At 48.5% G+C, this 23,749-nt stretch overlaps 11 protein-coding genes across 11 annotated transcripts; 6 read left to right on the top strand and 5 right to left on the bottom strand.

The window, feature by feature from the left end:
- Positions 1-2: 2 nt before the first annotated feature.
- On the top strand, positions 3-1,397 carry LY89DRAFT_642082 (concanavalin A-like lectin/glucanase; the record flags this gene model as incomplete). The annotated part of the gene is made up of 2 exons (XM_018211739.1): positions 3-1,185; positions 1,281-1,397. One exon carries the CDS (start codon positions 3-5, stop codon positions 975-977), a length of 975 nt encoding a protein of 324 aa, XP_018073503.1. The 3' UTR covers positions 978-1,185; positions 1,281-1,397.
- LY89DRAFT_683081 (PLP-dependent transferase) lies at positions 1,119-3,845 on the bottom strand. The gene is made up of 5 exons (XM_018214632.1): positions 3,486-3,845; positions 2,136-3,437; positions 2,047-2,081; positions 1,437-1,999; positions 1,119-1,378 (listed from the first exon to the last, which is right to left on the bottom strand). Exons 1-5 carry the CDS (start codon positions 3,753-3,755, stop codon positions 1,206-1,208), a joined length of 2,343 nt encoding a protein of 780 aa, XP_018073502.1. The 5' UTR covers positions 3,756-3,845; the 3' UTR covers positions 1,119-1,205.
- Positions 3,846-4,052: 207 nt separating this feature from the next.
- On the top strand, positions 4,053-5,898 carry LY89DRAFT_780155 (putative biotin synthase). Its single transcript, XM_018222359.1, has 3 exons — positions 4,053-4,725; positions 4,777-4,872; positions 4,923-5,898. The coding sequence occupies exons 1-3, from the start codon at positions 4,489-4,491 to the stop codon at positions 5,781-5,783; spliced, it is 1,194 nt and encodes a 397-aa protein (XP_018073501.1). The 5' UTR covers positions 4,053-4,488; the 3' UTR covers positions 5,784-5,898.
- A 191-nt stretch (positions 5,899-6,089) lies between these two features.
- Positions 6,090-7,669, top strand: LY89DRAFT_683079 (PLP-dependent transferase). The gene is made up of 3 exons (XM_018214631.1): positions 6,090-6,904; positions 6,962-7,104; positions 7,158-7,669. Exons 1-3 carry the CDS (start codon positions 6,172-6,174, stop codon positions 7,533-7,535), a joined length of 1,254 nt encoding a protein of 417 aa, XP_018073500.1. The 5' UTR covers positions 6,090-6,171; the 3' UTR covers positions 7,536-7,669.
- Positions 7,670-8,253: 584 nt separating this feature from the next.
- Positions 8,254-10,600, bottom strand: LY89DRAFT_683078 (uncharacterized protein). Its single transcript, XM_018214630.1, has 3 exons — positions 10,126-10,600; positions 9,358-10,061; positions 8,254-9,303 (listed from the first exon to the last, which is right to left on the bottom strand). Exons 1-3 carry the CDS (start codon positions 10,510-10,512, stop codon positions 8,406-8,408), a joined length of 1,989 nt encoding a protein of 662 aa, XP_018073499.1. The 5' UTR covers positions 10,513-10,600; the 3' UTR covers positions 8,254-8,405.
- An 832-nt stretch (positions 10,601-11,432) lies between these two features.
- LY89DRAFT_478685 (uncharacterized protein) lies at positions 11,433-15,843 on the top strand. Its single transcript, XM_018207827.1, has 5 exons — positions 11,433-11,974; positions 12,025-14,672; positions 14,727-14,798; positions 14,853-15,481; positions 15,534-15,843. The coding sequence occupies exons 1-5, from the start codon at positions 11,685-11,687 to the stop codon at positions 15,627-15,629; spliced, it is 3,735 nt and encodes a 1,244-aa protein (XP_018073498.1). The 5' UTR covers positions 11,433-11,684; the 3' UTR covers positions 15,630-15,843.
- Positions 15,844-15,849: 6 nt separating this feature from the next.
- On the bottom strand, positions 15,850-18,736 carry LY89DRAFT_612664 (uncharacterized protein). Its single transcript, XM_018210634.1, has 3 exons — positions 18,239-18,736; positions 17,600-18,188; positions 15,850-17,552 (listed from the first exon to the last, which is right to left on the bottom strand). Exons 1-3 carry the CDS (start codon positions 18,332-18,334, stop codon positions 16,057-16,059), a joined length of 2,181 nt encoding a protein of 726 aa, XP_018073497.1. The 5' UTR covers positions 18,335-18,736; the 3' UTR covers positions 15,850-16,056.
- LY89DRAFT_612661 (mitochondrial 54S ribosomal protein YmL38/YmL34) lies at positions 18,663-19,690 on the top strand. The gene is made up of 4 exons (XM_018210633.1): positions 18,663-18,936; positions 18,988-19,072; positions 19,123-19,356; positions 19,404-19,690. The coding sequence occupies exons 1-4, from the start codon at positions 18,922-18,924 to the stop codon at positions 19,472-19,474; spliced, it is 405 nt and encodes a 134-aa protein (XP_018073496.1). The 5' UTR covers positions 18,663-18,921; the 3' UTR covers positions 19,475-19,690.
- On the bottom strand, positions 19,274-20,519 carry LY89DRAFT_683074 (DNA-directed RNA polymerase-like protein II subunit rpb9). Its single transcript, XM_018214629.1, has 5 exons — positions 20,269-20,519; positions 20,049-20,220; positions 19,757-19,846; positions 19,406-19,707; positions 19,274-19,358 (listed from the first exon to the last, which is right to left on the bottom strand). The coding sequence occupies exons 1-4, from the start codon at positions 20,346-20,348 to the stop codon at positions 19,663-19,665; spliced, it is 387 nt and encodes a 128-aa protein (XP_018073495.1). The 5' UTR covers positions 20,349-20,519; the 3' UTR covers positions 19,274-19,358; positions 19,406-19,662.
- A 191-nt stretch (positions 20,520-20,710) lies between these two features.
- Positions 20,711-21,677, top strand: LY89DRAFT_683072 (peptidyl-prolyl cis-trans isomerase-like protein 1). The gene is made up of 4 exons (XM_018214628.1): positions 20,711-20,763; positions 20,889-21,164; positions 21,219-21,475; positions 21,525-21,677. Exons 1-4 carry the CDS (start codon positions 20,761-20,763, stop codon positions 21,532-21,534), a joined length of 546 nt encoding a protein of 181 aa, XP_018073494.1. The 5' UTR covers positions 20,711-20,760; the 3' UTR covers positions 21,535-21,677.
- Positions 21,641-23,712, bottom strand: LY89DRAFT_612651 (uncharacterized protein). Its single transcript, XM_018210632.1, has 6 exons — positions 23,591-23,712; positions 23,302-23,532; positions 23,211-23,254; positions 23,098-23,165; positions 21,950-22,996; positions 21,641-21,903 (listed from the first exon to the last, which is right to left on the bottom strand). The coding sequence occupies exons 1-6, from the start codon at positions 23,648-23,650 to the stop codon at positions 21,713-21,715; spliced, it is 1,641 nt and encodes a 546-aa protein (XP_018073493.1). The 5' UTR covers positions 23,651-23,712; the 3' UTR covers positions 21,641-21,712.
- Between the last annotated feature and the right edge of the window lie 37 nt (positions 23,713-23,749).

Raw genomic sequence — 23,749 nt, 5'->3', positions numbered from 1 at the left:
CAATGTCTTTCCAACACACCCTCGACGGCCTCCTAGCCAAAGGCAAAGCCAAACTAAACGAATTCACTCACCCAGAACAACAAGCACCACCCCAAAACTACAACCAAAACTACAACTACAACTACAATGCCCGCCCACCTCCACCACCCATAAACTACGCCAGCAAGCCCACCAACTTCGCACCTCCCATCCCTCCCCGGCAGGCAGCTCCCTACTGGAAAGCCGATTTCAACCCCTCAACCCCCATATCCTCCATCTTCGTCCAAGAAACCGGCGCCCACGGCTGGGGCAACAACGAATCCCAAAACTACACCACCTCCCCCACCAACTCCTTCTTCACACCCTCACACCAGCTCGTCCTGCGCGCCATATCCTCACCCTCGTCCCCAGAAAACAAATACACCTCCGCACGCCTCTACACGCACCAAACGCTCTCCCGCCCGCGCGGCTGCCTCACAGCCGTCCTCTTCGCGCCGTGCGCCGACGGCATCTGGCCCGCGTTTTGGCTGCTGCCGCAGGAACCGTTCAAGTGGCCCGATGACGGCGAGGTCGATATCTTCGAGAGCTGGAACGGGGATCGGGTGAATCGCTCGTGTTTGCACTGGGGCCATTTTAATGGGGAGGATTGGGATAAGCATCGGGTTGTGGAGACGAGGATCGAGGATATGGGGGAAAGGCCGCATGTTTTTGCGTTTGCGTGGGAGCAGGGGGAGGAGGGGAGGGGTGGGAGGTGTGTTTGGTATGTGGATGGGAGGGCGGTTATGAAGGCGACTATCCCGCAGGGCACGAGGAGGATGAGTGAGTGGAGGGTTATTTTGAATGTGGCGATGGGGGGGAATGTTTGTGGGGGACGGCTGCCGAGGGAGGGGAGTTATGATTTTGTAGTGCATGAGTTGAAGATAGAGGAGCAGCCTGTTGGGGGGTGGGGCCAGTTTGGGGTGGATTGGGAGAAGGCGATGGAGGGGAAGACGATGTGAGTTACGAATTGGATGATATATAGACTTGTCGTTACAGGGCTAGCGCGGTGTCACCTAGGATTTAACAATGAGATTCAACTTGTTGCCAAAGAGCAAGGTATTGACTGTGCTCTACTCTTGAATTCTATTGTCCAAGTACACAGCATGCTCTCTGTACCATCTGTTCTCCAAAGCCCTCTAGATCCTAAACCACTGAGATATCTTTCGTGTAAGCTAACGCCTCCGATTTTATAGCAAGCATTTCATCAACAGCTTCTCAATACTCCTCAACGTCTCCGGTCTTGAAGTCTGACTAGCCATTAGATACAACACATTTCCCAATACCCTATTGTGAATTTTGAAATCTTCACATCCGGCTAATAGCTTCTTCTGTAGTCCGGTAGCTGCTGTTGAGCTATAACCTATTGAAAACTCATAGATCAATAACACAACAAGGAGGTAGGTAGAGGAAACACTCACCAGCGTGTTCATCTTGCAAATTTATAGCCAACACCGAACCCAACGCAATCACACTCTCAACCTCCCTACTCATCGAAATATCACTCACAAACCCCTTTCCCCACACACTCCACACCTCACTTCCATTGCTTTCTCCCACCGTATCACTCGTCTTCCAATCCTCCATACACCCGTTCCAAGCCCCCTCCCTCTCCAAGCTCGTCAACTCCCTCAAACTCTGCAGAGCAACATTACAACCCACCGCATGCGCAGTATAACTATGACCATGCAACAACGCATCAGCTTTCTCTTCTCCCAAGAACGCATCATAGATACTCTCGCTAGCTAGCGTGGCGCAGAGCGGAACAAGACCACCAGTGAGGAGTTTGGCGTGTACGGAGATGTCGGGGTAGGTTTGGATTAGAGTGGAGGGTGAGGGGACGCCGAGGCGGTAGAGGCCGGTGAATACTTCGTCGTGGATCACAGGGAGGCCACGCCAAGCTGTTGATGAGGGGTTGGAAGGGGGTGAGAAGAGTGGGAGTGAGCGGATTGTGGAGGCGAGGAGGTGTTGGAATAGGGGATCGCTTGAGGATATCAGTCGTTGATGTTGAGAAAGGGGAAAGGGGCTTACGCGAAGAGCATTCCGCCTGCTCCGAGGATCACTGGCTAGAGGTTTGTTAGTTTATACTCAGACAGGGAGGTGGAAGGAGAAATCCGTACCTCCATGACCAAAGCACCAAATTCCATTCCTTCTACTCTGATCAAACTGTCCAGCGTCTTCTCGATATGTTTCCTATATGATCTTGCAGACTCAGACTTCAGTCTAGCCTGAATGTCAAAAATACCACCAAGCGACTCGAACTTGGTAGTCCCACCAAACTCACTCTCCAACCCACCGGGACTTTCAACAATCCACTCCATTCTCTTCATCTTGACTTGCGGAAAATCAAACCAATACCCTCGTCCTTGATACCAGTGGACACGCTCATTAAAAGTGCTCGGTTCTGAACAATCCATAGCACCGACCGTATCTCCATGATAACTCCCTTTAAGCCCTATGATCCCTAGATTTCTATCAACCTTGTGCTTTGTTGGGCTAACAGAGTTAGCAGCTGTTAGAGCCATCTTGATAGCAACTTCCATTCCGGTACTCCCATTATCCGAATAAAACACACGTGATAATCGAGGGTTGTTAACCGTTTCGAGGAGAGTATTGGCGAGGTTCAAAGCTGGTGCATGGATTGTGCCGGCGAACATTACGTGGCCGTAGCGACCGGATGCGTAGGCTGAGGCGAGGGTTAAACTTGGCGAGGAGTGGCCGAGGCCTTGGGTCCACCAGGATGCGGAGCCGTCATAGGTTGGTGCAAGGAGACCTTCGTCTGGTGGAGCGGTAGTAGGTGAAGAACTTGAGGTTGAGTATGTTTGGAAGAAGTCTCCGTGAGCTGAGTCGATAGCCATTATTGTATTCGGAGAGACTTCTCGATGTTGAGTGAAGGGATACCAGATTGTCTTGTGAGCTTTCTCGGACATCTCTTCTATAACCTGGATCCGCGTAGCATGTCTCTGTATCAGATAATCTAAAGTCTCTTCCACCCGGTCGAGGACACTCATTTTATCGTAATAAGCAGACATGGCTTCCATATCTGCTTCTGGATCCTGGTCTCGTGCTGGTGGAGGAGGGAGAGACGGTGACAAGATCCCCTTCTTTGCGAAATAGTTGCTAAGGTATTCGTGATTCTGATATTTCTGGTCTTCGAATTGACATACAGTTTCAAGATCATAGCCTCTTATGTGGAGAGACTCGAATGCAGAAATTGTGGCTGAGATTCCACCCAGATGGTGATCAGCCACCAGACAAACTGGTAGACGTAAAGGACGGAAGAGATCTGCTTGTGAGGATCCGCTTGGCGTGGGAGAGTGGACTCCTCCTGCAGTCTCGAGAAAGAGTAGACCTGAGCCGGAATTGGCACATGACGATAGATGTGACAAAACTTGTTCTTGAACAGAGGTATCCGAGAGCGGCTGCCTCTATTTTAGTTATGAGATCTGAAGTTTGTAAGGGATGCCTACCTCACTTGATCGAGCAGCAATATGCGGGCTCACTGCTTCATCGAATTGGTAGAAACATTTCGTCTGGACGCCGGGAGCGAAGTGAGAGATATGTCTATCATCTGCTTCATCTAGAGGTCCTGTAGAGACAGGCTTCAAGTACCATGTATTTTCTGAAGGGAACTTTCGAGCATGTGCCTTGAGAAGGATTGTCGACATTATCGTTTTGCCGACATTGGTATTTGCTCCGTAGATCTGATAGGACCGGAGGTTCCTCCAGAGGGAGGACATTCTGGTTACCATTTTTAGCTGAAGAGCTGCATTTCGGTCAGCATTACAGGCCCGAAGAAAGTTTGAGATTTAGACAATAGGAACATCATGACTGCGACAAAAGATCCAAACTTGTGTGAGAAAGGAAGTTCGAAATACATACCCCTTTTCGGAAGGAGGGGCAGCTCACCGCTGATTGGTTCCCCTGTCCCGAGCCGAACCCGTTGCCGAGACTTTAACCTCTGTGTCACAATGTACGTGAGATGGAAGTCTATTCCAACATCACCTCTTCCTCTCTCGCACGCTCGATTCAGGAACAATTGTGATCTCAGAAACCCAAAACATGGCACTGGCAACGTCTCCGATCGCTGATTGGGTTCCCGTTCTCGCAATGCAAACCTTTCACGACAGGGGACTCGCAAGTGCGGGGCACAGCAGACACCAAGGTGAGGTATTATTTGATAGCATCAGTAATGGCTTGAATTAGTGTCTTTGGGCGCATTACCGACAGCAAAAGCGTCTCCAGCGAGACCAGTGAGCGTTTCAACAATTGGTAGCCCCCTGAACGAACCCAACAAGTGGGAGTTCAACAGTTGTCAGCACAGGGGTAGTGAAGGATGGTCCCGCACGACATCCACCGAGACTCAGGCTAAAATCCAAAGCTTCCTCGGTGCCCCGCGACCTTGCTGGGACTTCTCCGTTCCTCCTTTTATCTCAGCATGTGGATGCATTGATTCTACATCCATATCTGACAATGCGTGGCCATCGACCTCAAGCTCTTACGGTTTCTCTTAGAGGATTGCTCCAGGAGAGCAAACCTCAACATGTTTTGCGAAGATATGGCACCGTTTCGTCCGTTTCTGCCCAATCTGCTGCCCCGCCATCCATCTTCAGCAATGCTTTGGATGCAAACGCGCCGAGACACAATTGGACCAGGGAAGAAATCAAGGAGATCTACGATACTCCATTGATGAACCTTGCTTTTGCTGCAGTAAGATATAATTTCATAACGAGATGATCAATTCTCCTGATGAAATCTCAGGGCACTGTTCATAGGAAGTTTCACAATCCTGCATCGATCCAGATGTGCACGTTGATGAATATCAAGACTGGAGGCTGCAGTGAAGACTGCTCATACGTGAGTCCTACCATATCATACTTATGCTTTCTCGTCTAACATGTCCACAGTGTGCCCAATCGTCACGATACCAAACTGGCCTCAAAGCCACCAAAATGGTCACAGTTGACTCGGTTCTCTCTGCGGCGCGAATTGCAAAGGATAATGGCAGTACAAGATTCTGCATGGGTGCCGCGTGGAGAGATATGCGAGGACGAAAGACAAACCTGAGAAATATCAAGGAGATGGTCAATGGTGTACGAGAAATGGGCATGGAAGTCTGCGTAACACTCGGCATGATCGATCTCGAGCAAGCCAAGGAATTAAAAGACGCCGGACTTACAGCATACAATCACAACGTCGACACATCTCGAGAACACTACCCTTCAGTCATCTCTACACGAACATACGATGAGCGATTACAGACAATTGCCAATGTCCGAGAAGCAGGACTGAACGTCTGCACTGGAGGTATCCTTGGACTTGGGGAGAAACCAAGTGATCATATTGGTCTGATCCATACCGTTGCAACTCTACCTTCACACCCAGAAAGTTTCCCAGTCAATACTCTGGTACCGATCAAAGGTACACCCATGGGAGACAACGCACCTTCACCGTTCGACGCAACATTAAGGACAATTGCAACAGCGAGAATGGTCATGCCAAGAACTATCATTCGTCTAGCTGCTGGTAGAACAACACTTTCGGAGGAACAACAAGTCCTCTGCTTCATGGCTGGTGCCAATGCTGTCTTTACTGGAGAGAAGATGTTGACTACTGCTTGCAATGGTTGGGATGAAGATAGAGTTATTTTTGAGAAGTGGGGCCTGAGACCCATGGAGAGCTTTGAGGTTGAGGCTTTGAGAGAATTGGTTTCTTCGTCGGCGCCACCGCCTATTGAGGAGAAGCCAGTTACTACTGCCGCTGCGTAATTTCGATGATAAAAAATAAGCAATCGTTATGTAGATACTTTTGTATGATGCTTAATGTTGCGAGAACATCGACCTCGCTTGTTCTGCTCTTGGCCAAAAACACTCATGATATGGCAAGACACAGTAGACTTTCAAGATACATGTACTCCGATTGACTTCAAAGTGACTCTCGTATTCTTGAATATCCCAGACCCTCCAACAATGCTCCACACAACCCTGAACCCAAATTTCCCCGTGAAAAATCACGTGCTAGCTCAACAACCCAGAAAGACTTTTACCATCTACATTCTCCCGAACCTTACATCCTTCCATCGGACCTATTACCCTATCTCATCCATCTTCACTTACAGTTTCCTTTGTTCTTTGTCCAACAAACCCAGCCTCAAAAATGCCACCACTCATCGCCTCACAAATGTCCACGCTCCTCACCCGCCGAAAATCTCTCTCCTCCCACCGCACCCTAACAACCTTCCCACCCAGCTCAAAAGACTTCTCATCCAACGACTTCCTCTCGCTCTCCACCTCACCTCTCCTACGCTCCCATTTTCTGACCGAACTCTCATCCCACCCCAATTTCCGCCTCGGCTCCTCTGGTTCCCGCCTCCTTGACGGAAATTCCACTTACGCCGAAGAATTGGAATCTTTTATCGCAAACTTCCACAAATGTGAAGCAGCACTGCTATTCAACAGCGGATTCGACGCCAACGAAGGCTTCTTCGCTTCCGTGCCGCAGGACGGCGACGTCGTGGTCTGGGACGAGATGATCCATGCGTCTGTGCGGGAAGGGATCAAATTATCTCGTGCAGCGAAAAGTGTTAGTTTCAAGCATTGCGATGTCGATGATCTTCGTCGAGTTTTGAGAGATGTTAAGAGAGGGGATAGGAATGTTTTCATAGCGGTAGAGAGTCTTTATAGTATGGATGGCGATTTGGCGCCTTTGAAGCAGATTTTGGATGTGGTGGAGAGGGAAGTAGGGGAGAGGGGTCTGGTGGTTGTTGATGAGGCCCATTCGACTGGTGTTTATGGTGAGAAGGGGAGGGGGTTGTGTTGTGAGTTGGGAGTGGAGGAGAGGGTTTTTGCGAGGTTGCATACTTTTGGGAAGGCGTTGGGTTGTAATGGTGGTAAGTTTCCTATCTATTTTCTGGAAGGAAAAGTGAAAAGCTGATGGGAGGTCGTAGCTGCAATTCTGTGCTCGAAATTGACGAGAGAGTATCTGATTAACTACGCGAGACCGTTGATTTACACAACAGCAATGGGCTTCCCGTCTTTAGCTGCTATCAAAGTCGTCTATTCCCTCATGAAAGAAGGAAAAACTGACCCAGTAAGCTCTCCGAGCCCTTTTAGGTCCTCGAACTCTGAAATAACATCCCATAGCTCAGAATCCACCTCAACGAACTCATTATTCACATGTACCAACAACTCCAAACATTGCACCCTTATACAACATCAAGTGACCTCCTTCAAATCCCATCAGAAATGCCCCGCTCGCCAATCTTTGCTCTTTTGATGCCGGATCCGAGGAGCTTAGCGAAGTACTGTCAGGAGGCGGGATTCGTGGTTAGGGCTATCATGCCACCGACTGTGCCAATTGGGACGCAGAGAGTGAGGGTTTGTTTGCATGCGGGGAATTCGAGAGAAGATGTTGAGAGGTTGGTGGGTACCATTAGGAATTGGTTGATGTTGCAGAGGAGGGAAGTCAGGGAGCGTGGGTGTGAGGGCATGAGAGAAGTGTTTGTGAAAGCTGTGTTGTGAAAGTATCTCCACTAGTATTAGAGAGGGATTCATAGAATGATAAATATTTAGGAAAAGAAGTTCGTATGAAGAAGACTTTCTACTCCTCCTTAGCAAATACGGTTATGGTTGAGGCGAGAGGTGTTCAGTACATGGGGAGTCGAGATTTACACCTCGAACCACGTCAAGCTATTTCTAGGGCTCATGCCCAGCAAAAAAGAGTCAACAGTGAAACGAAGGAAGTATACTTAGTAGACAATAGACAAATTTTTTGTTGAAGTTAAGTCAACAGTCGTCTTGGGTAAATAAGCGAGCCCCTTATTGCACTACACTAAGCTTGAAATCAAATCGTGCTTTAAACATGATCAAGAAAAGCCACGAAAGAGGCCGAAATGATATTCAGCTTTGCTAAATGTTTTCATCCCTTTCCCTCTTTTGTGCCAGAAACGGATCGGTGCTAAGCGATAATCACGTAAAGTCCTTGAGGGGTAAAAGCAGTCTGTTTGTTTGTTTGCCCATGGAATTTTCTTGGTTCCTTGTCTGGGAGGCAATTACACAATTGGTCTTCACTGTCCCTACACACTAGGATGTGCTTATGTCAAGAGGTAAGTTGCTTTCAAGGTCGAATTTGAAGCTGGATTTTTCCATTATGGATTTGATATCGACGACCACCTTACTTCCGACATGCAACAAAACATCGAAAATCGAAAGTGAACTGATTGCGAGATTGAAATTGAATCCCAACTTGGAATGGCTTTCTTTTTATGTGAGTGATTAGCTTACTAGAGACATGCAAGAAAGTCTCTTCTGCTGAAGGTGGTAACATAGCCCAAAAGCTCCGTCGTTTCTTCGCATTATATAGCTTTCTCTACAATACCCCTCCATCACCAGTCAAGCCTGAACAACTAGCATCTCCAACGGTCTCACCACATTTGTATACACAGCCTGGGTAAAATTCGAGTCTGCCCAATTCGGCTTACCTTCGTACAAACAAAATATACACCACTTAATGATAGGACCCATCCTTGGTTCTTCCTCATCAACCGTGTCTAACCAGTCAATCGCTGTCAGATAATCAGTTCCTCCAATAGCTTTCCCGTCTGATGAAAGGTGTTTATTCCGTAGGTTGGTCTGGCTCTCTATCGTTTGGCCCCAACAAAGTTCTAGTAAGAGGATGCCGAGGCTGCTGAGACTTGCGCGCGGAGAATTGATATTCTGGGTTTCAGTTGTCGTTTCTCCTGATGGACAATGTGTAGCCTTGGTCGAAGGGAAAGAATGGCTGAGGTAAGGCTGATCTACCATGACCTCTGTCCCGTTGTGGTAGAAGAGGATTTTCTCCTTGTCCAGGCTGCCTCTCAGCCAAGGAGTAGTCTCGAGTTGTAAGAGTGATGATGCCAGGATGCAAGCAACTTTGTACCGCTTTTGTCTGGTCAATCTGATATGTCCGTCTTTCGCGAGTAGCTCCTCGAGGCTGATGAGATCCAAGTTTGCAGAATCTATTACTGCTTCTGTGAGGCAAGTTATTTCATGCATTCTCTTCTCATGATCGGAGAGGTATCCTAGTTTCGTCGCTTTGGGGTCAAGGTCTCTCAGAGTAGAGCATAAGTCACCGATTTCGACTTCTGCGCTTGTCTCTTCTGGCACTGATGGTGTGTCTGGAAATGACACATGTTGATTAGATGGTGTTGATGTTGGCCCGCTCCCAGGATCTTTGGCTTCTGCAGGCAAATCCATTGCGAAACTGATGCCTTTCTTAGCCTTTGGCCGAAGAGCAAGATTTGGCGTTTTTCTATCTGACGTTAGCTACAGGTGCAAGTGGGTTGGATTATGCTTTACTACTTACAACGACTGCTCGCTTTGCACAAGGACTTCTGTTCTACTCGCCGTCGACGTCGAGATACTTGAGATAGTTAAGCTAGAATCACTTTTTGAAAAGATCGATCCGAAACTGGTGAGCCGAGAAGACATCGACGATGAAGAAGAGGTGAAAGCGGGCCTTGCATGCACTGAATTTGTGATGGTGACTGATTGCGAAGAGGACCTCGAATCGAAATCTACTCTTAATGTATCGAGGTATGAAACTGCAGCAGCGGAGCCATTCAAGCTTTTCGGAGGAACAACCTGGCCAGTTCTCGATTCTTCTAGAACAACTAGTACTCTTTTCTGTTTTTGGGTCCCTGGAAGACCTGAAGCACCAAACGTCATGGTGAAGCGTGCGCCAGATTCGTTGACCGCCCGTTTCTGTAGCTGGAGTCCTGCCAAATGAGTTCCTTCGCAACTGCATTTCCATCCAAGCTTGATAGCATAATGAAGGTTTATGGCGTGGCGCCGAATGCACTCAAAGAGTTTCGCCCATGTTGTATCCCTCGAAACACCTTTCGTACCGCTCTCGTCGTCTGTGCTATCCAGAAGGCTGAGGAGGTTGTTCAGATCCGAGATCTTTTTCTCTAGTGACTGAACAGTCCGTGTGCCTTTCTCACTGAAGCTCAATTGTATTCTTTTTGCTTGGTATTTCCATTGCTTTTCTCCGGGATGAGCCCAGTCGACCTACAAATCCGAGACTCATTAGCCTCGGATACGATCGACACAACAATCAAGGATTTGGTCTTACACTACCGTCCTTTAGACTCATCATTGTCTGCAACTCTTGCATGTCCTCTTTCATTGCCCTCAATATCTCCATGCAGGCTTTGTACGAGTCTCCTAATCGTACTTTCATCGCATCAACCGTGGCTGGCTGGCTCCAGCCTTGGTAATTTGGCACCGTCGACAATTTCTGCTTCTCCTCAGGCGGCAGCGGCACTCTGATCAACAGCCTCTTCAGGACAAGGTGGAACATTTGCCGTTGTATGTCGACCGAGGTAATGAATTCACGAAACACAAATCTGAACTTCTTCCACCTCACCAAAGGCTCGAAGCCTTTCTTGTAGTCTTCAGCCGCAGAGATGATGAGGGGCAGAACGCCCAACACGATTCCAAGTACCTCGACGCCCGACATGCTGTCAATTGCCGTCGCATGTAGCTTGTCTGGCTATGACTTCAAAATTGATTATTGCCCAAAGATGTTGTCGTCGGATTTGAGGTTCAGCCTCACTGTACGAACCCCTGCTCGTGGTCGTGGATGAGGGCTATTGGTTGCTGGCTCTCGAGGAAGCGATGCATGGCGGCAATGCCAGGAGCGACAACTTTGAGTCTTGATCCCCCAACTTCTCATCTTGCTGGAAGCTTTCGCAGCACTATGTCCTGAGTCTATTGCGCAATCAATTTTGCTCCCGGTGTGGCTTGCCGACCCGTGGACTCGATTTGAAGGTACGGATTAAACCATGACTTGAATAACGCAGCCTTGCCAGACCCATCCAGAGAGGCTACAAACGCACCATGTCATTGACTACTGAATCCGGCGCAATAGCTCCTCGAGCGAGTGCTTGTCTTAGCAACCTGGAAAACATATGTAGTTCTCTACGGACACTGACCCAGGACGAAGCGGATCGAGTTGGCATTGATCGGAACCTGGCACTTCTCGACTTCCAAGATGCCTACGCAAGATTGAAAGCATGGGGTGTCAACACTGCCGCGTTTCGAAAGGCATCTAATCCATCGTCCCTCGATTCTTGATTGCGAGAGGCATTTGATATTCGAAATCGCTTGGGCCAGGTTCTTGAAGAGATTCTGGAATATGTGGAAGAAGGTCAGCATCCTAGACTTCTGCTACATTCTTACTTGTCTCACGTCACGTAGGAACTCAAATCGTCTCTGGACAAAGGGTAGATGTATTGGAGGAATATTCCTCAAGCGATAGTGACTCTGATGGAGAAACAGCCCAATCACGCAAATCTGGCAAAGCGCCGGCAGGAAGTGGCACTGAGTCAATCTCAGAGCTTCAAAAGTTGGGCACCGCTATCAATGCTGCTATCGCAAATTTGATGAAGATCTCCGTCCTTATTCGCGAATCGTCTAAGCGTGATGATTATGCTAGAGCTGCTTCTCGGTATAGTACATGGAGTCCCAATGCAGACATCAGCCACGTGCAAGAGAAATATGGATCTTCGAAAACGGGAAGTGACTGGCTCCTAGAACGTCTCGGAAAGGGTATTACAAGGCGTCGACAATTCTTGACGTATCGAGAACAGCACCATGCCAAGTTGACTGGAGATTGGGGTGAGGATATTGATGATGATGAAGAAAAGATTCAAGAAGATAAGAAGCCAGCAAAAACGATCGCACCAACTCAAGCAACAACGTTTGTACCCAACATGGTTGCATCTGATAAAGATGGAATGGAGTCATTTGGATCTCAGACCTCTTATGAAGCGACTGAGTTTGCCAGCGAAGATGGCCCTACAAAGTTGTCCACCCCCTCCAAAATGGGCTTTCGAAGATGTGCTGTTCGAGTACGGCGAACCATTCCAGTGTCCGATATGCTACACCGAGCAGGTAGTGAAGAACAAACACGCTTGGAAGTAAGTAGTACTAACAGTTGGTATTCAACAAAGAGCTAACAAAGAGGCAGGAAACATGTGTTCAGAGACTTGAAGCCATATATATGCACTTTTCAAGAATGCAAGATGAGAATGTTTCGCAGCCGAAATGAGTGGTTTGCACATGAGCTTCAATGCCATCGAAGGGAGTGGGCGTGCCAATATTGTCAGCACAGTGCATTTACGAGTGCAGAATCATTCTCCAGACACATAGCCTCTGCGCATCCGACCATTCTGGCCCACTCGAAGATAGAAGCTATCATTCTTCAAAGCGAAGAACCAGTAACAAAGATATCCTCCAAGGCTTGCCCACTTTGCAATGAATGGGAAGAGAAATTTTCTGGCTCCTGGCATGACCGGAAGAGACTGGTGGAGAACACGGAAGCTATCGAGCCATATGGAACCCCGAAGCAATTTCGAAGACACTTGGGTCGTCATATGGAGCAACTAGCTCTTTTTGCCTTGCCAGTGAACGCGAGCGATGACTCGGATCATGAGAGTCTAGATGAAGAACCAGATAGGGAGGAAGAGGACGGAACGGATTCTGATTATTACGCAGAATCAGACCCTCAGCTAGTTCTAATCAAAGGCCCAAGCCTACTTCCAGAGCATCAAGAGCTCACTTCCCCTCAACCTCACGCATCGCCCGCCATGTCGACGTCCGTCAAGCGGGCCTGCGACGCCTGCCATCGTCGAAAGCTCAAATGCGACGGCATCAACCCGTGTCGCAATTGTTCGTCCGCTCAATTATCGTGTACCTACCACGCCATCCCGCAGCAGAAAGATCCCAAGGGTTCCCGAGCCAAGTTGGAACGATCCGATCTCGATCCCGCGGACAACGAAGATGCGAAACGAGCTTCCAGCCCACATCACGAAACGGGACATGAGACAAATGACATTACTGCTGCTAATGAAGCTGCTCAGAAAGAGGCATTTGATGATCTGAATACTCCAAAACTCGAGCTATCAAAGGAAGAGAGCGAACGCTTGGAACAAGAAGCTCTGAACGACTTGCTGAATGAAGAAAAGCGGACCTCACAACGTTCAAGACATCAATTAGAACTGGAAGTAGATGAAAGCTTGGCCCCCACCACCTCGGAAATCTATGCCACCTTAATCCGAGACATAGCAGAGGAGGAAAAGGCTATATTGGAGAGGAAACTCGAAGATGAGAAGAAGGCGGTCTTGGAGGCATACGAAACTGCACAAACAGCGGCTGCCGAAGTTCGTGTGGAAGCCGCCAGGAAAGCTGCAGAGGAGAAAGCCGCTTGGGAAAGAAAAGTCGAAGAAGAGAAGAAAATTGCTTTGGCGCATTTCGAAGCTGCACAAAAGGCGGCTGCTGAAGCTGCCTCGGAAGCCGTTAAGAAGGCTGCAGACGAAAAGGCTGCTTGGGAAAAGAAGCTGGAAGAGGAAAGAGATGCTTTGGATATCAGAGATAAGGAAGAGAAAGCTGCCTTTGCAAAGCTTCTGGACACGCTAAAGGCACAGGAGGCAAGGAGTCTGGGCAACGAACAGCCGCCAGAGTCATTAGACAACAATATCTCTTCTACCAGAGAACAAGAGCCCAGGCGGCCTGTCTCTGTGGATGAAGTAGACGAGACGACTGGAATGCCGGTGCTAGGAACCAGACGCAGCGCCGTCTCCGGAGAGAAGCCAGAAGTCTCCCGAGAAAGAGAAAGACGATCAAAGGACGAAGTTGAAGAAGGAATCTCACCAATTCAGAGACAACGAAGTAGGCAAGATTTACCAGCTCTCGAGACAAAGGTTCCCAGAGAGATACCTCCACAATTTCGAAGGAGCATGTCCTCGGTTGCATCACTGCCTAAAGATAAGGATGAAACTCTCAAGGCCTCGACCCCTCCAGAGCACTCATTTCCACTCCTGCCTTTCGATGGTGGTTCTCTGCCATTTCGGACGGATTCGAAACCTCGATTCTCGGATCCTCCAGCACCACCTCCTCAGGAGCCACTCCCAGAGAAGCCAGATGTTCCACGATCCCATGCGTTCGAACCATCCTCTCCTTCGTTGAAGCGATCGAAGACCGACGAACGAATTGAGATGACCGGCAAGCGATTGCCAAAAGCTAAACTGGACGAGAAGGCAACCAAGCTGAGCCCACAAGCTAGGAGAGAGTTGAACGCATTGAGCGACGCAATGCAGATCGAACGGAGGGAAAGGGAAAGGGTTGCAGATAAGGAACTAAACAATCATCTTAATATCGGTATTAAAACGTGGAGGAAAAAGGAAGGGCCAATGTCTGGAGAGATCGTTGAGTCTACTGCCAGTAACTCCAAAGGAAAACAACCCTCCCAAACACCACCTCTTCAACAGAGTACAAGGAGAGAACCGATCGTCATGCTCGACTCAGGGCCCGGAAGCCCTCCCGAAATATTGAGGGAGCATACATTTCCTACCCCCGACGCTCCAATTACCTCAACAATTTTCGACACCGTCGACGGTCTGCCCCCCGAGAGAGAACGGTCTGGAAACACTAGTGAGCGTCCGTTTGAGCATCCACAGGTACATTACCAAGGACCCTCTTCTTCTGCAGATTATTTCTCAGGAGAGCGTCCTATTGAGCGTGAACGGGTGCCTTACCAGGCACGCCCGTCTTGGGCGGACAATGTTTCCTCTGCCGCAGTCGTCGATGAGACTGTAGACAACAAAGTGAGAGAAGAAGGTTTGCCGTCCCTTCCCTAGTGCAAACCCTAATATATTGCTAATCTACCTTCAGTCGACAGCCAACCTCCCGAAGGTGTCTCCTCGGAGCTAATTGCGAAAATCACAGAGAAAGTGAAGAAAGAGCGTATGCATCCCCCAACATAGGAGCGTCACGGCTGGCTAATCTGTGCCGTGTTAGTTCTCGAGCATCTGAAGCAGACAGGCAGTAAAGATGAAGAGCCGGCACTGCAAGGAACATCTTCTCCCCTTGGGCCTGCTCCTGTTGTGCAAACAAGTTACATCGTCCGTGGAAGAGACGATGGTGTACCCGCTCGTCACAGATCCAGATCTCGGCGCCGTCGCCCGTCGATCAGTCCTCCTCCTGATTCTCTCCCTCCTACTCCAGTTATCGACCGTGATTTCGTTTTCAATTTTGAGGGGGACGCTATCGACCAAAATGAAAGACGAATTCCAGTGACCCCACAGGGGAAAGAATCGGTGAGCATTGACCACCCGTCTGATATACGTGAGCGACGCTTCGACAACAGAGAAGATAGGGACAGGGAGCGCGAGGAGAGAATTCTGGCGCTCGAAGCTGAGCGTCAGAGGGAAGAACGGATTCTGGCTCAAGACGAGGAGATTCGTCTACGGCGAGTCATTCCTGGTCCGCTTCCTCCGCTTCCTCCGCCTAGGAGGATGATCTGGAACCCAGTTGTTACGAGTCCCGAGAACCCAGATCCGAATGATAGCGAGACTCGAGACAATGTTAAACAATCTGGTGGGGATCCCATTGACCTTACGGATGGCTCCTCCAGGAACAACTACCCAGTAAGATACTATTTCCTCTTAGCAATACAAGTATAAACACTAACAGAGCCAGTTTCAGGGCATCAAATGCCCTACTTGCGCTGCCAATGGACAGGAGGTCTGGGTCATTCCTGGAAGAAGCTGCTCATATTGTGGTACCAATTGTTGAAGCTAATATATATTGGAATGTCGCAAGCGGCTCCAGGAAATCTACCACGGGTCCCGGACATCGTGATACTTCACGTTGAGGGGTGAACAGGACAAGAAAGAATATATACAAGTGTCGAAGTAGACCGAGATTAGGGAAGGATTCAGTGAGGAAGGATATCAAGAGAACTGAGATACTATCAGTATCGAGGACACAATGGATTGATGGGCCGAAAGAGTTGCTGTCTCAAGTCTTCATTACGACTATACTCTGTAGACTGATATCTACTTATCTGTTATACATATCTGGGTATCGCAGAGCCAGCTCGAATCTATCAGTCCGTGGGTGATACAGACATGATGCAATGCAATAATGCCACCTATCCCCAGAACGCCGTAATATCGTACATCATGCTCGCTGAAATGACATCAAATAGTGCAATAAGACCTCACATCGTAATCCTCGGCTTCTTAGCCCGTCTTCCACGTCTATTGGCCTCCTCAATGACTGCTTCGCTGACTTCTCTCGTGACCTCTCGGCTTTCGGTCGCGCTCCTGTTGCGCTTCCGAGCTTGCTTCTCTTCGACTGGTCGGATGAAGCGATGGACGGTTCGATGATCAAGGACTCGTTCCTCGCTATCGTTTCTGCCTTCCTTGTCGGTCTTGGGCCACATGTACCCGAATAGCTTGCTGTGACGCTCGCAACGTGGGCAAGATGAGCGTGTAAAGTACGCATCATTCTGCACAAAAGACTCCTCACAGATCTTACATGTAATCCATGCTGATGCAAGATCTACCAACAAGCGTGGTGTGAGAACATAATCACCTGGAATCCGGACTGATGGTGCATGGTCCAGATCTGTTTTCGGTGCAACTTCCTTCTTCTTTCTTCTTCCCCTCTTCGGCTTGACTTCAATCATAGCCTTCTCCTGTCGCTTCGTACTTGTATCGTCGCGATCGAACATCTCACTAGGTAGATCTGACAGAACAGAGCTTGCATCGTCTTGTAGTACAGGATGCTCTGCAGTAGTCGAACCACCCACAAGTACAGGATCGCCCATCTTGGCCTGCTCAAGAAGGGTCTGCTTGCTACTACGTCTTCTTCTTCTCAGCTTAGACACGACCGGATTGACGTATGGCTCTACCACGATGGTGTCCTCGTCAACAGATGTAGCATCGGTACTGGTCTGATTATCGGTACCAGATGGTGAAAAGCTGGCGCCTCTCGATTCGCACGAACTCTCTGGTGCAGACTCCGTGCTGGCGAGAGTAGAAAGATTCAAATGAGATGGCTCGCTCTTGACCGTTACATCTTTTCGTACTCTCTTCGATGAGCCTAAAGGAGATAGCAACACTCCCTCGTCGTCTTCTCTCTTGCGCTTCAGTGGAGTATATACTGGCTTAACAGCCTCTTTTTCAGGTGTTGGCGACCGAAGCACCTCGGCCAGGCCGTTGTGCTCGGAATGGGGTTCTGTAGATGTCGGCTCCTCCTTCTCAGGCGATGGTGATCGCAGGACTTCATTTTTTCGACTGCGTTTCAATGGACTCTGAGACATTGTTGGCTCCTCGATCTCAGAAGTTGCCAATGGAGACGGCGGAATCTCATCTTGTCGCTTACGCTTACGAGGAGTTTGCGATCCGGATGGTTCAATTGATGGTGACAAGGGAGAATCCTGGTTCTTGAATCTCGAAAGCGATCGTGGGGTTCTCTTTGGTACGTGTGGTCGAATCATAATATCTGGAGTCATGGATGCGTTCCTGGAAGAGTCGACGGAATCGCGTCTTCGGCGGCGTCGGAACGAATATCCCTCATTTGACTCCTCAATGGACAATTTTGGAATCACCCTGGTTTCGCCATCGTCTCCTTTTGACCATCCATTCAAACATTGATCTTCGCAAGTTTGACATAAACACTCGCAGTTGTCCTCACCGAAATAATTTTCACCTGCAATTCGATTAGTATTTCGTTTCAGGTCAGAGGTCATAGCATACCATAAGACACAGTAATTTCTTCACCAATCTCAATATCTCTAACAGCAATGATCTCCATACCATTAGTTCCCGTAGTCATCAATCTTGCGCTCGCTCCGCAGTCATGATTTGCGAATCTGGCTGGTCCAAGAAACAAGGACGCAGTCTTATTACGGCTAGAAACCACAATGCTGAAATCGCGGCGGCTTGACTTAATGAGCTCCTCCTCTTCCTCTGTCATTATAACTTGAATTCCGCACAAGTATTTGACAATCTCTCCCTTCTTAATGAATCTGCGAGCTGTGACCGCCGCCTCTTGCGTCACAATCGTGTATCGGTTGGTGCTCGAAACTTCGAATGGGCAGTCTGGCAGATAGATGTTGATGTACTTTCGTAGATGTCGTCTGAAATCATCTTTCTCCTTGTCTGTCTTGAGACTGTCCGAGAACTTCTTCAAGCCAGAGAGCGCAAGGAGTTCTGTTTCGGCTGTAGCTGCGTCTTTCTCGACAATGACGCGGTTTTGAAGGATTTTGGTGATATCATCCTCTGTAATACCGCGAGAGGAGTGATATGCGCTTTTGTTCTTGCGAATTGTCGTCCAGAAGTAGACCTAAAATGAGTGTGAGATCCGCATTTGTTGGTTGAGACGGGGTTACGTACATGATCGACGAGGGCATCTGTTAAGATATCATCATAAGCTGCCAACTGGGCAAGAGTAAGACGTTCCTTCTTTGAAGAATTCTTTTTGGGGGGCATTGTGACGATGTATGTTGTTGTTCTTGTTCATGCGACAAGAAAGTGGTTGTGCTGAAGAGCAGTTGGGAGAATGCGACTCGCGACTGGGATTAAGTATGCACAAAAAGAGCGACTAGACACTCATAAGGTGAATTGGAATCGATAACAGAATAGCGCGCTATGCTCTCAAATAGGCAATCTGGCCTTGTGTGCAGCGTCCGAATGTGCGAGGAATAACCTATTGTGGGCTGCGCAGCCTTCTTCTCAGCTCAGCACCGTGGTAACCAGGGGTAGACGTGCATAAAAGAGAATATATTTGGAAGAAATAGCAGAGTTGCGGGATGAGGTTTTTAAAGAGATAGTGAGCGGCCAAATGTCAGAGCCAGTAAAGGTCTAACAAATCTGACAACTCATTGTCCGTCGTATACCAGGAGGTGAACGCTCCTATCATCCCAATTTCAATAATTCGAGAGGCCGGCCGGGCTGAAGGAATGCCTGAGGCCCAACACGAGGCTAGATCAAAAAAGTCGAGTGGATTGGATAATGTATTCGTCGACATCAAATAATTGCAGCTCAACCGGACATTGAAGCTGTGACATGTTATTACGATGATTCAATTAAAGGTATGGCTCCAAGGTTGTTCCTGCCAGTTATGAAAGCTAATTGTCTTTCAGACAATGATGAATTGCATCGACAATTCGGGAGCGGCCATTGTCGAATGCGTGAAGGTCATGAAAATGAAACGGCATGCGAAGATCGGTACGGCAGACCTTGATGGGATGAGTGATTCAATACTCACTTTGATATAGGAGATAGAGTTATTGTTGTGGTACAGAAGCAACGAAACTTCTCGGAGTCAGGCCCCGGCGCGAGCGTTTCTACATCGGCAGCGAACAAAGTCCGAAGAGGAGATATTCGACATGCGGTGGTAGTCAGGACAGCGAAGAAGTTACAGAGGCCGGATGGAAGTGTGGTGAAGTTCGACGATAATGCCTGTGTCCTGATCAACAAGGCGGGGGAGCCAATAGGGACCAGACTGAACGGTCAGTATACCATGGGCAGTTCAATTGCAAGGCTAATTTTTTTGCAGGTGTTGTTGGCACAGAGCTGAGGAAGATGAAGTGGTCAAAGATTTTATCTTTGGCACCAATGCATCTGTAATATCACTGTATGGAAGTCACGGCGCATGTAGCATAGCAGGAAGGCGTTCAGAATTTGGTCTTTGGAAATATCAAATCTTCCCCACGCATCTTATCCTTTCTCCGAACCCAACCATGCCGTAACCTTTTCTCTATGCAATGCCCGAACGCCATGAAAGAAACGCCGCTGAAATTCCAAATCCAAGGGTATCATTGGAAAATATGACCACAACCACAGCACACGTAGAAGAGTTTCTGTATCTTTATTAGCTAATGTTCGAGATGTGGCTGGACGTCGACTTACCATACCGGTCTCAGCACTTCTCTGCTGAGACTGGAAGAAGACTGCATCCTCGGTCTTGCACTTCGGGCAAGTCTTGTTCGACCTGGGAAGCTGTACGAGGAAAACCACATCAGTAAAAGGCATAGGAACGTGCACACAACGCCAACACCTATACAACAGCTCTCCGCATCTCCTAATGCACTTCTCCCACCGTTGAGCATTCTTCCCCGTTGCGCTCTGGCATTCCTACATTCCCTCCAGCGCCTTCACAGACCACAACAGAACCACATAATAAACAGAGAGGTAAACCCACAGTTGGATCCGATCCAACATCTTGTGTCACACCTGCTGTCTCGCCGACTGCGTTGTTGAGGACGTTGCGGAAGACACACGAGGAGGTTGCTTCTTCGGAATATTGGCATGTTCGGCATGCGAATTGTAGACGATGGGTATCGGGATCTTCCTTGGGGTACAACATGTTGGAACTGCGATCATGTTAGATAGAGACATCTATGCGATGAGTATTATCCTACCATTCACTGCAGAATCGGAATGTGATTTGCTCCATCTTGTTCTTGGGCTCATCGCCTGCGCTGGATGCTGGTGAAGCCATGGTTCGGGGACTGATAGAGTATCGAAGGTCGAAGTGTGTAGATAGGGTAGTTGGAGGGTGTCGAAGGCGATGAAGTTGGAGAGAGCTATCAAGATCAGAGTTCGTCCTTTCGTAGAAACTTTACGTTTGTGATCACTCAGAGTATCGAATTGTTCAGAAGGTCGATGGCGGCCGCATGTGAACCCCTGTCGCCCACGCTTAAATATCTGGCTGTACTAAGAGGCGGGGATCAAGTAGTCTGGTGACCCAAAGCACCTGCGTTCCTGCAATCTGCAGCCCCGTTGATCACCTCTCAACCCTTCGCAATCGCTTTGTTTTGTACAACACCTCAAAGCCAAACACTCTCTCCTTCAGACATCCGACTCCAGTTTGTCTCTTCATCCCGTTCCATCCCCCCTTACAGTCTCACACAATGGTTAGTTCTGTACAACTTTTCGTTCCTGCTTTGTTTTTTGTTTACAACGCAGCCTCGTCTCCGTCCCGCTTCATTGCTAAGCCAACATGCCCAACATAACATTATGCTGATGCAACGAAATATAGGCAGACGCAGGCCTTCCTCAAGGATGGGAAGTTCGTCACAGTAACTCCAAAAACCTCCCTTATTACTTCAACGAGTCGCAGAAACAGTCAAGATGGGAACCGCCGCAAGGAACCGATACCGAGAAGCTGAAGAACTACATGGCCGAGCATCATAGTGCGCTCGAGATCAGACCCGGTGCTCAGGCAAACGGCAACGCAGGACATTCGGACAAGATTCGTGCGAGTCACTTGCTGGTTAAGCATAGGGATAGTCGGAGACCCAGCAGTTGGCGTGAGGTAGGTTGAATACACTCAGACGAGGCATTACTGGGAGCTGATGAATTGGTGCAGGCTGAGATCAAGCGCTCGAAGGAAGAGGCTATGAGTATTATTCTTGGACATGAAGCTCGTATCAGAAGCGGCCAAACAACCTTGGGTCAACTTGCCGTTAGTGAGTCGGATTGCAGCAGTGCGAGGAAGATGGGCGACTTGGGTTTCTTTGGCAAAGGAGATATGCAAAAGGAGTTCGAGGAAGCTGCTTTCCAACTCAAGCCTGGACAGGTGAGCGGTGTTGTCCAGACTGCTTCTGGACTGCATCTCATTGAGAGGTATGTAATACATCAACCACCGTTCGATCGCATGCTAATATGCTGGCAGACTCGAGTAAAGCGTGTCACCATTATATGAATTTCAATCATTTCATTTTGGGGCCGGTCTTTATATTGCTGGGCAATCAAATCCTGGCTGGTCGTGGCTGTACGTTGAATTAAAAGCGCTTACATTTATCAATATTATGGACATTCACTCGGGTTTCTACCTATATTATATCTCTATACATATAGTTTTTACATACCCACAAGTGAGTCGATAGCTTTAACAATCACAGGAACCGAAGTCAGCGCCAAAGTTATGATACCGAATAGACTCATACTCAGGCTCGAAAGTGCCGCAGCTCTAGGATCCGATTGTAGCAAAACAGCTGTGGCTATAGCAGAAGAGCTTCCACCAAGCGTCACACCTCTCGTCACATAATCATCTACTGCTTGTCAGCCAATTTCAGCAACAGCTCACACATGACTAACCTTCAGGAATTCTCAACCAATCCAAAATCTGCGGCCCAACCAGCGCCCCAACAATCCCACTCATTATCGCCACCGCGGCAACCGTATTGGCATCACCACCAAGATTCTTTACTGCCGGAAGGGCTAATGCCAACGTCAGACTCCTGCCTGCGAATGCGAGACTCCTCGTAGCCGAGATCCCAATTGCGTAACACACAGCAGGATAGCCGAAGAGCGAACCAATCGAAACTGCAATGTTCGGGAGAACGATTGCGAAGAAGTGGCGTTTGAGTTCTTGTCGGTAAGCAAACATGGGCAGAGCCAGGGCGACAATACCAGCGTCGAGAATGGACACGAGGACGTCGCCAGCTCCTGGTAAAGGGAGATTAGGCTTGTTCTCCCAGAGGGAAAGGTAGGTTGTTTGTGTTCTATATGCGTCAAGGGAAGTGTCAAGACTGTCTCCTCGGATGGCACCAAGGATATAAACACCAAGAACCGTGATGGCCGAAGAGACAAGAACAGGATGTAGAAAGCGTCGCCAACGAGGAGGAAGAGCAAGTGCGGCGAAGTAAGCCAGGATGTTGAAAGTTAGTTGTGCTGGCATGGCGTAACCTGTGCTGTAGTAGATTGGCAGGCCAACGAGCAGGAACAGAACAAGGTAGGTCAGTCGGTCAAAATTCAAGTTGATGACCGCAGCCCATCTTTGGGGTCTCGTGAGTGGTAGCGGTTGCTGGAGTACTTGGTTTACTCTCGTTACCGCTTGGGAGGAAGCATCATTCTCAGGTGGTCCTCCTGTGCCTCTGATGAGAGATGGATCTTGTGTTCGTCGAGGTGCGGCTAAAGTGCTCATGGGTTCGTCACTTTCTTGTGGCGTGCTTGTTCCGGTCGTTGGAGTAAAGTTTGCTTCAGAGTTTTGTCTCGGGTTGGTATCCGTCAAGGGAATCGCATCGGATTCGTGGCCGAGTTCTTCAGCTCTCTCTGTCATTGCTCGTTTCGAGGAGCCAAGGAGGAGCTGGAGTCCTCGAGCGAAGTAGGCTGTTGCTGCCATGACGACGACGAAGCCAACAACTGAAAATTGATATCAGATACCAGCATATATACAAAACGAAACATTCTAACAGTAGACGCATGATCACTTCAAATGAATGATAAAGCACTATGGTACTTACTGAATACGGCAATAATCTTTCCAACTTCGACTCCACTGATTGGAGAACTAAGAGGAAGGAGAACGAAACTATTTGATGATTAGACTGTTCCTCAACTGGAGGGATAATCTCACGAAGGTGTAAAAAATATATTTAGATATCGAAGAGCAAATCCGGCCTTGCTGACATTAGCTAAAAATCAAAATACTCTCATATAACTCTTACTGGCACATCGATAACATTGACAAGAGCTCTTGTCTTTCGATCACCAATGATCAAATCGATGACGATCAAGCCCAAAAACAACAGAATCAAGCAAGCCACAGATGCTGGAAATGAGACAGAACTCAATCCAATCAAAGAATCAACCCCAAAACAAGCTAGAAGAATGATAAGAAGACCAACAGGCACATAAAGCCATGAAGTGAGATTTCGTTGCCATGTCAAACGAAAGACCTATATTGTCAGCCTCGTTCTGCCTTGCTGAATAGTGGGGTAAATGAGGGGCATTTACCAATTGCAAAGCTTCGATCCCGTCTGAGATAATAGTCGTATAGCTCTGATTATGAGCCATTGTCCCAATTCATAATGATACAAAGTTGTGAGAAATGTAGCAACTTCTGACTCGGACTATTTCTGTTCTTCAGAGTGGGTTCTGGGCTGCGTTTTCGGA

The sequence above is a fragment of the Mollisia scopiformis genome (genome assembly GCF_001500285.1).
Source record: "Mollisia scopiformis unplaced genomic scaffold LY89scaffold_8, whole genome shotgun sequence".
NCBI lineage: Eukaryota > Fungi > Ascomycota > Leotiomycetes > Helotiales > Mollisiaceae > Mollisia > Mollisia scopiformis.
The sequence above is the reverse complement of the archived record's forward strand: the minus strand, read 5'-3'. Positions and strand labels throughout refer to the sequence as shown.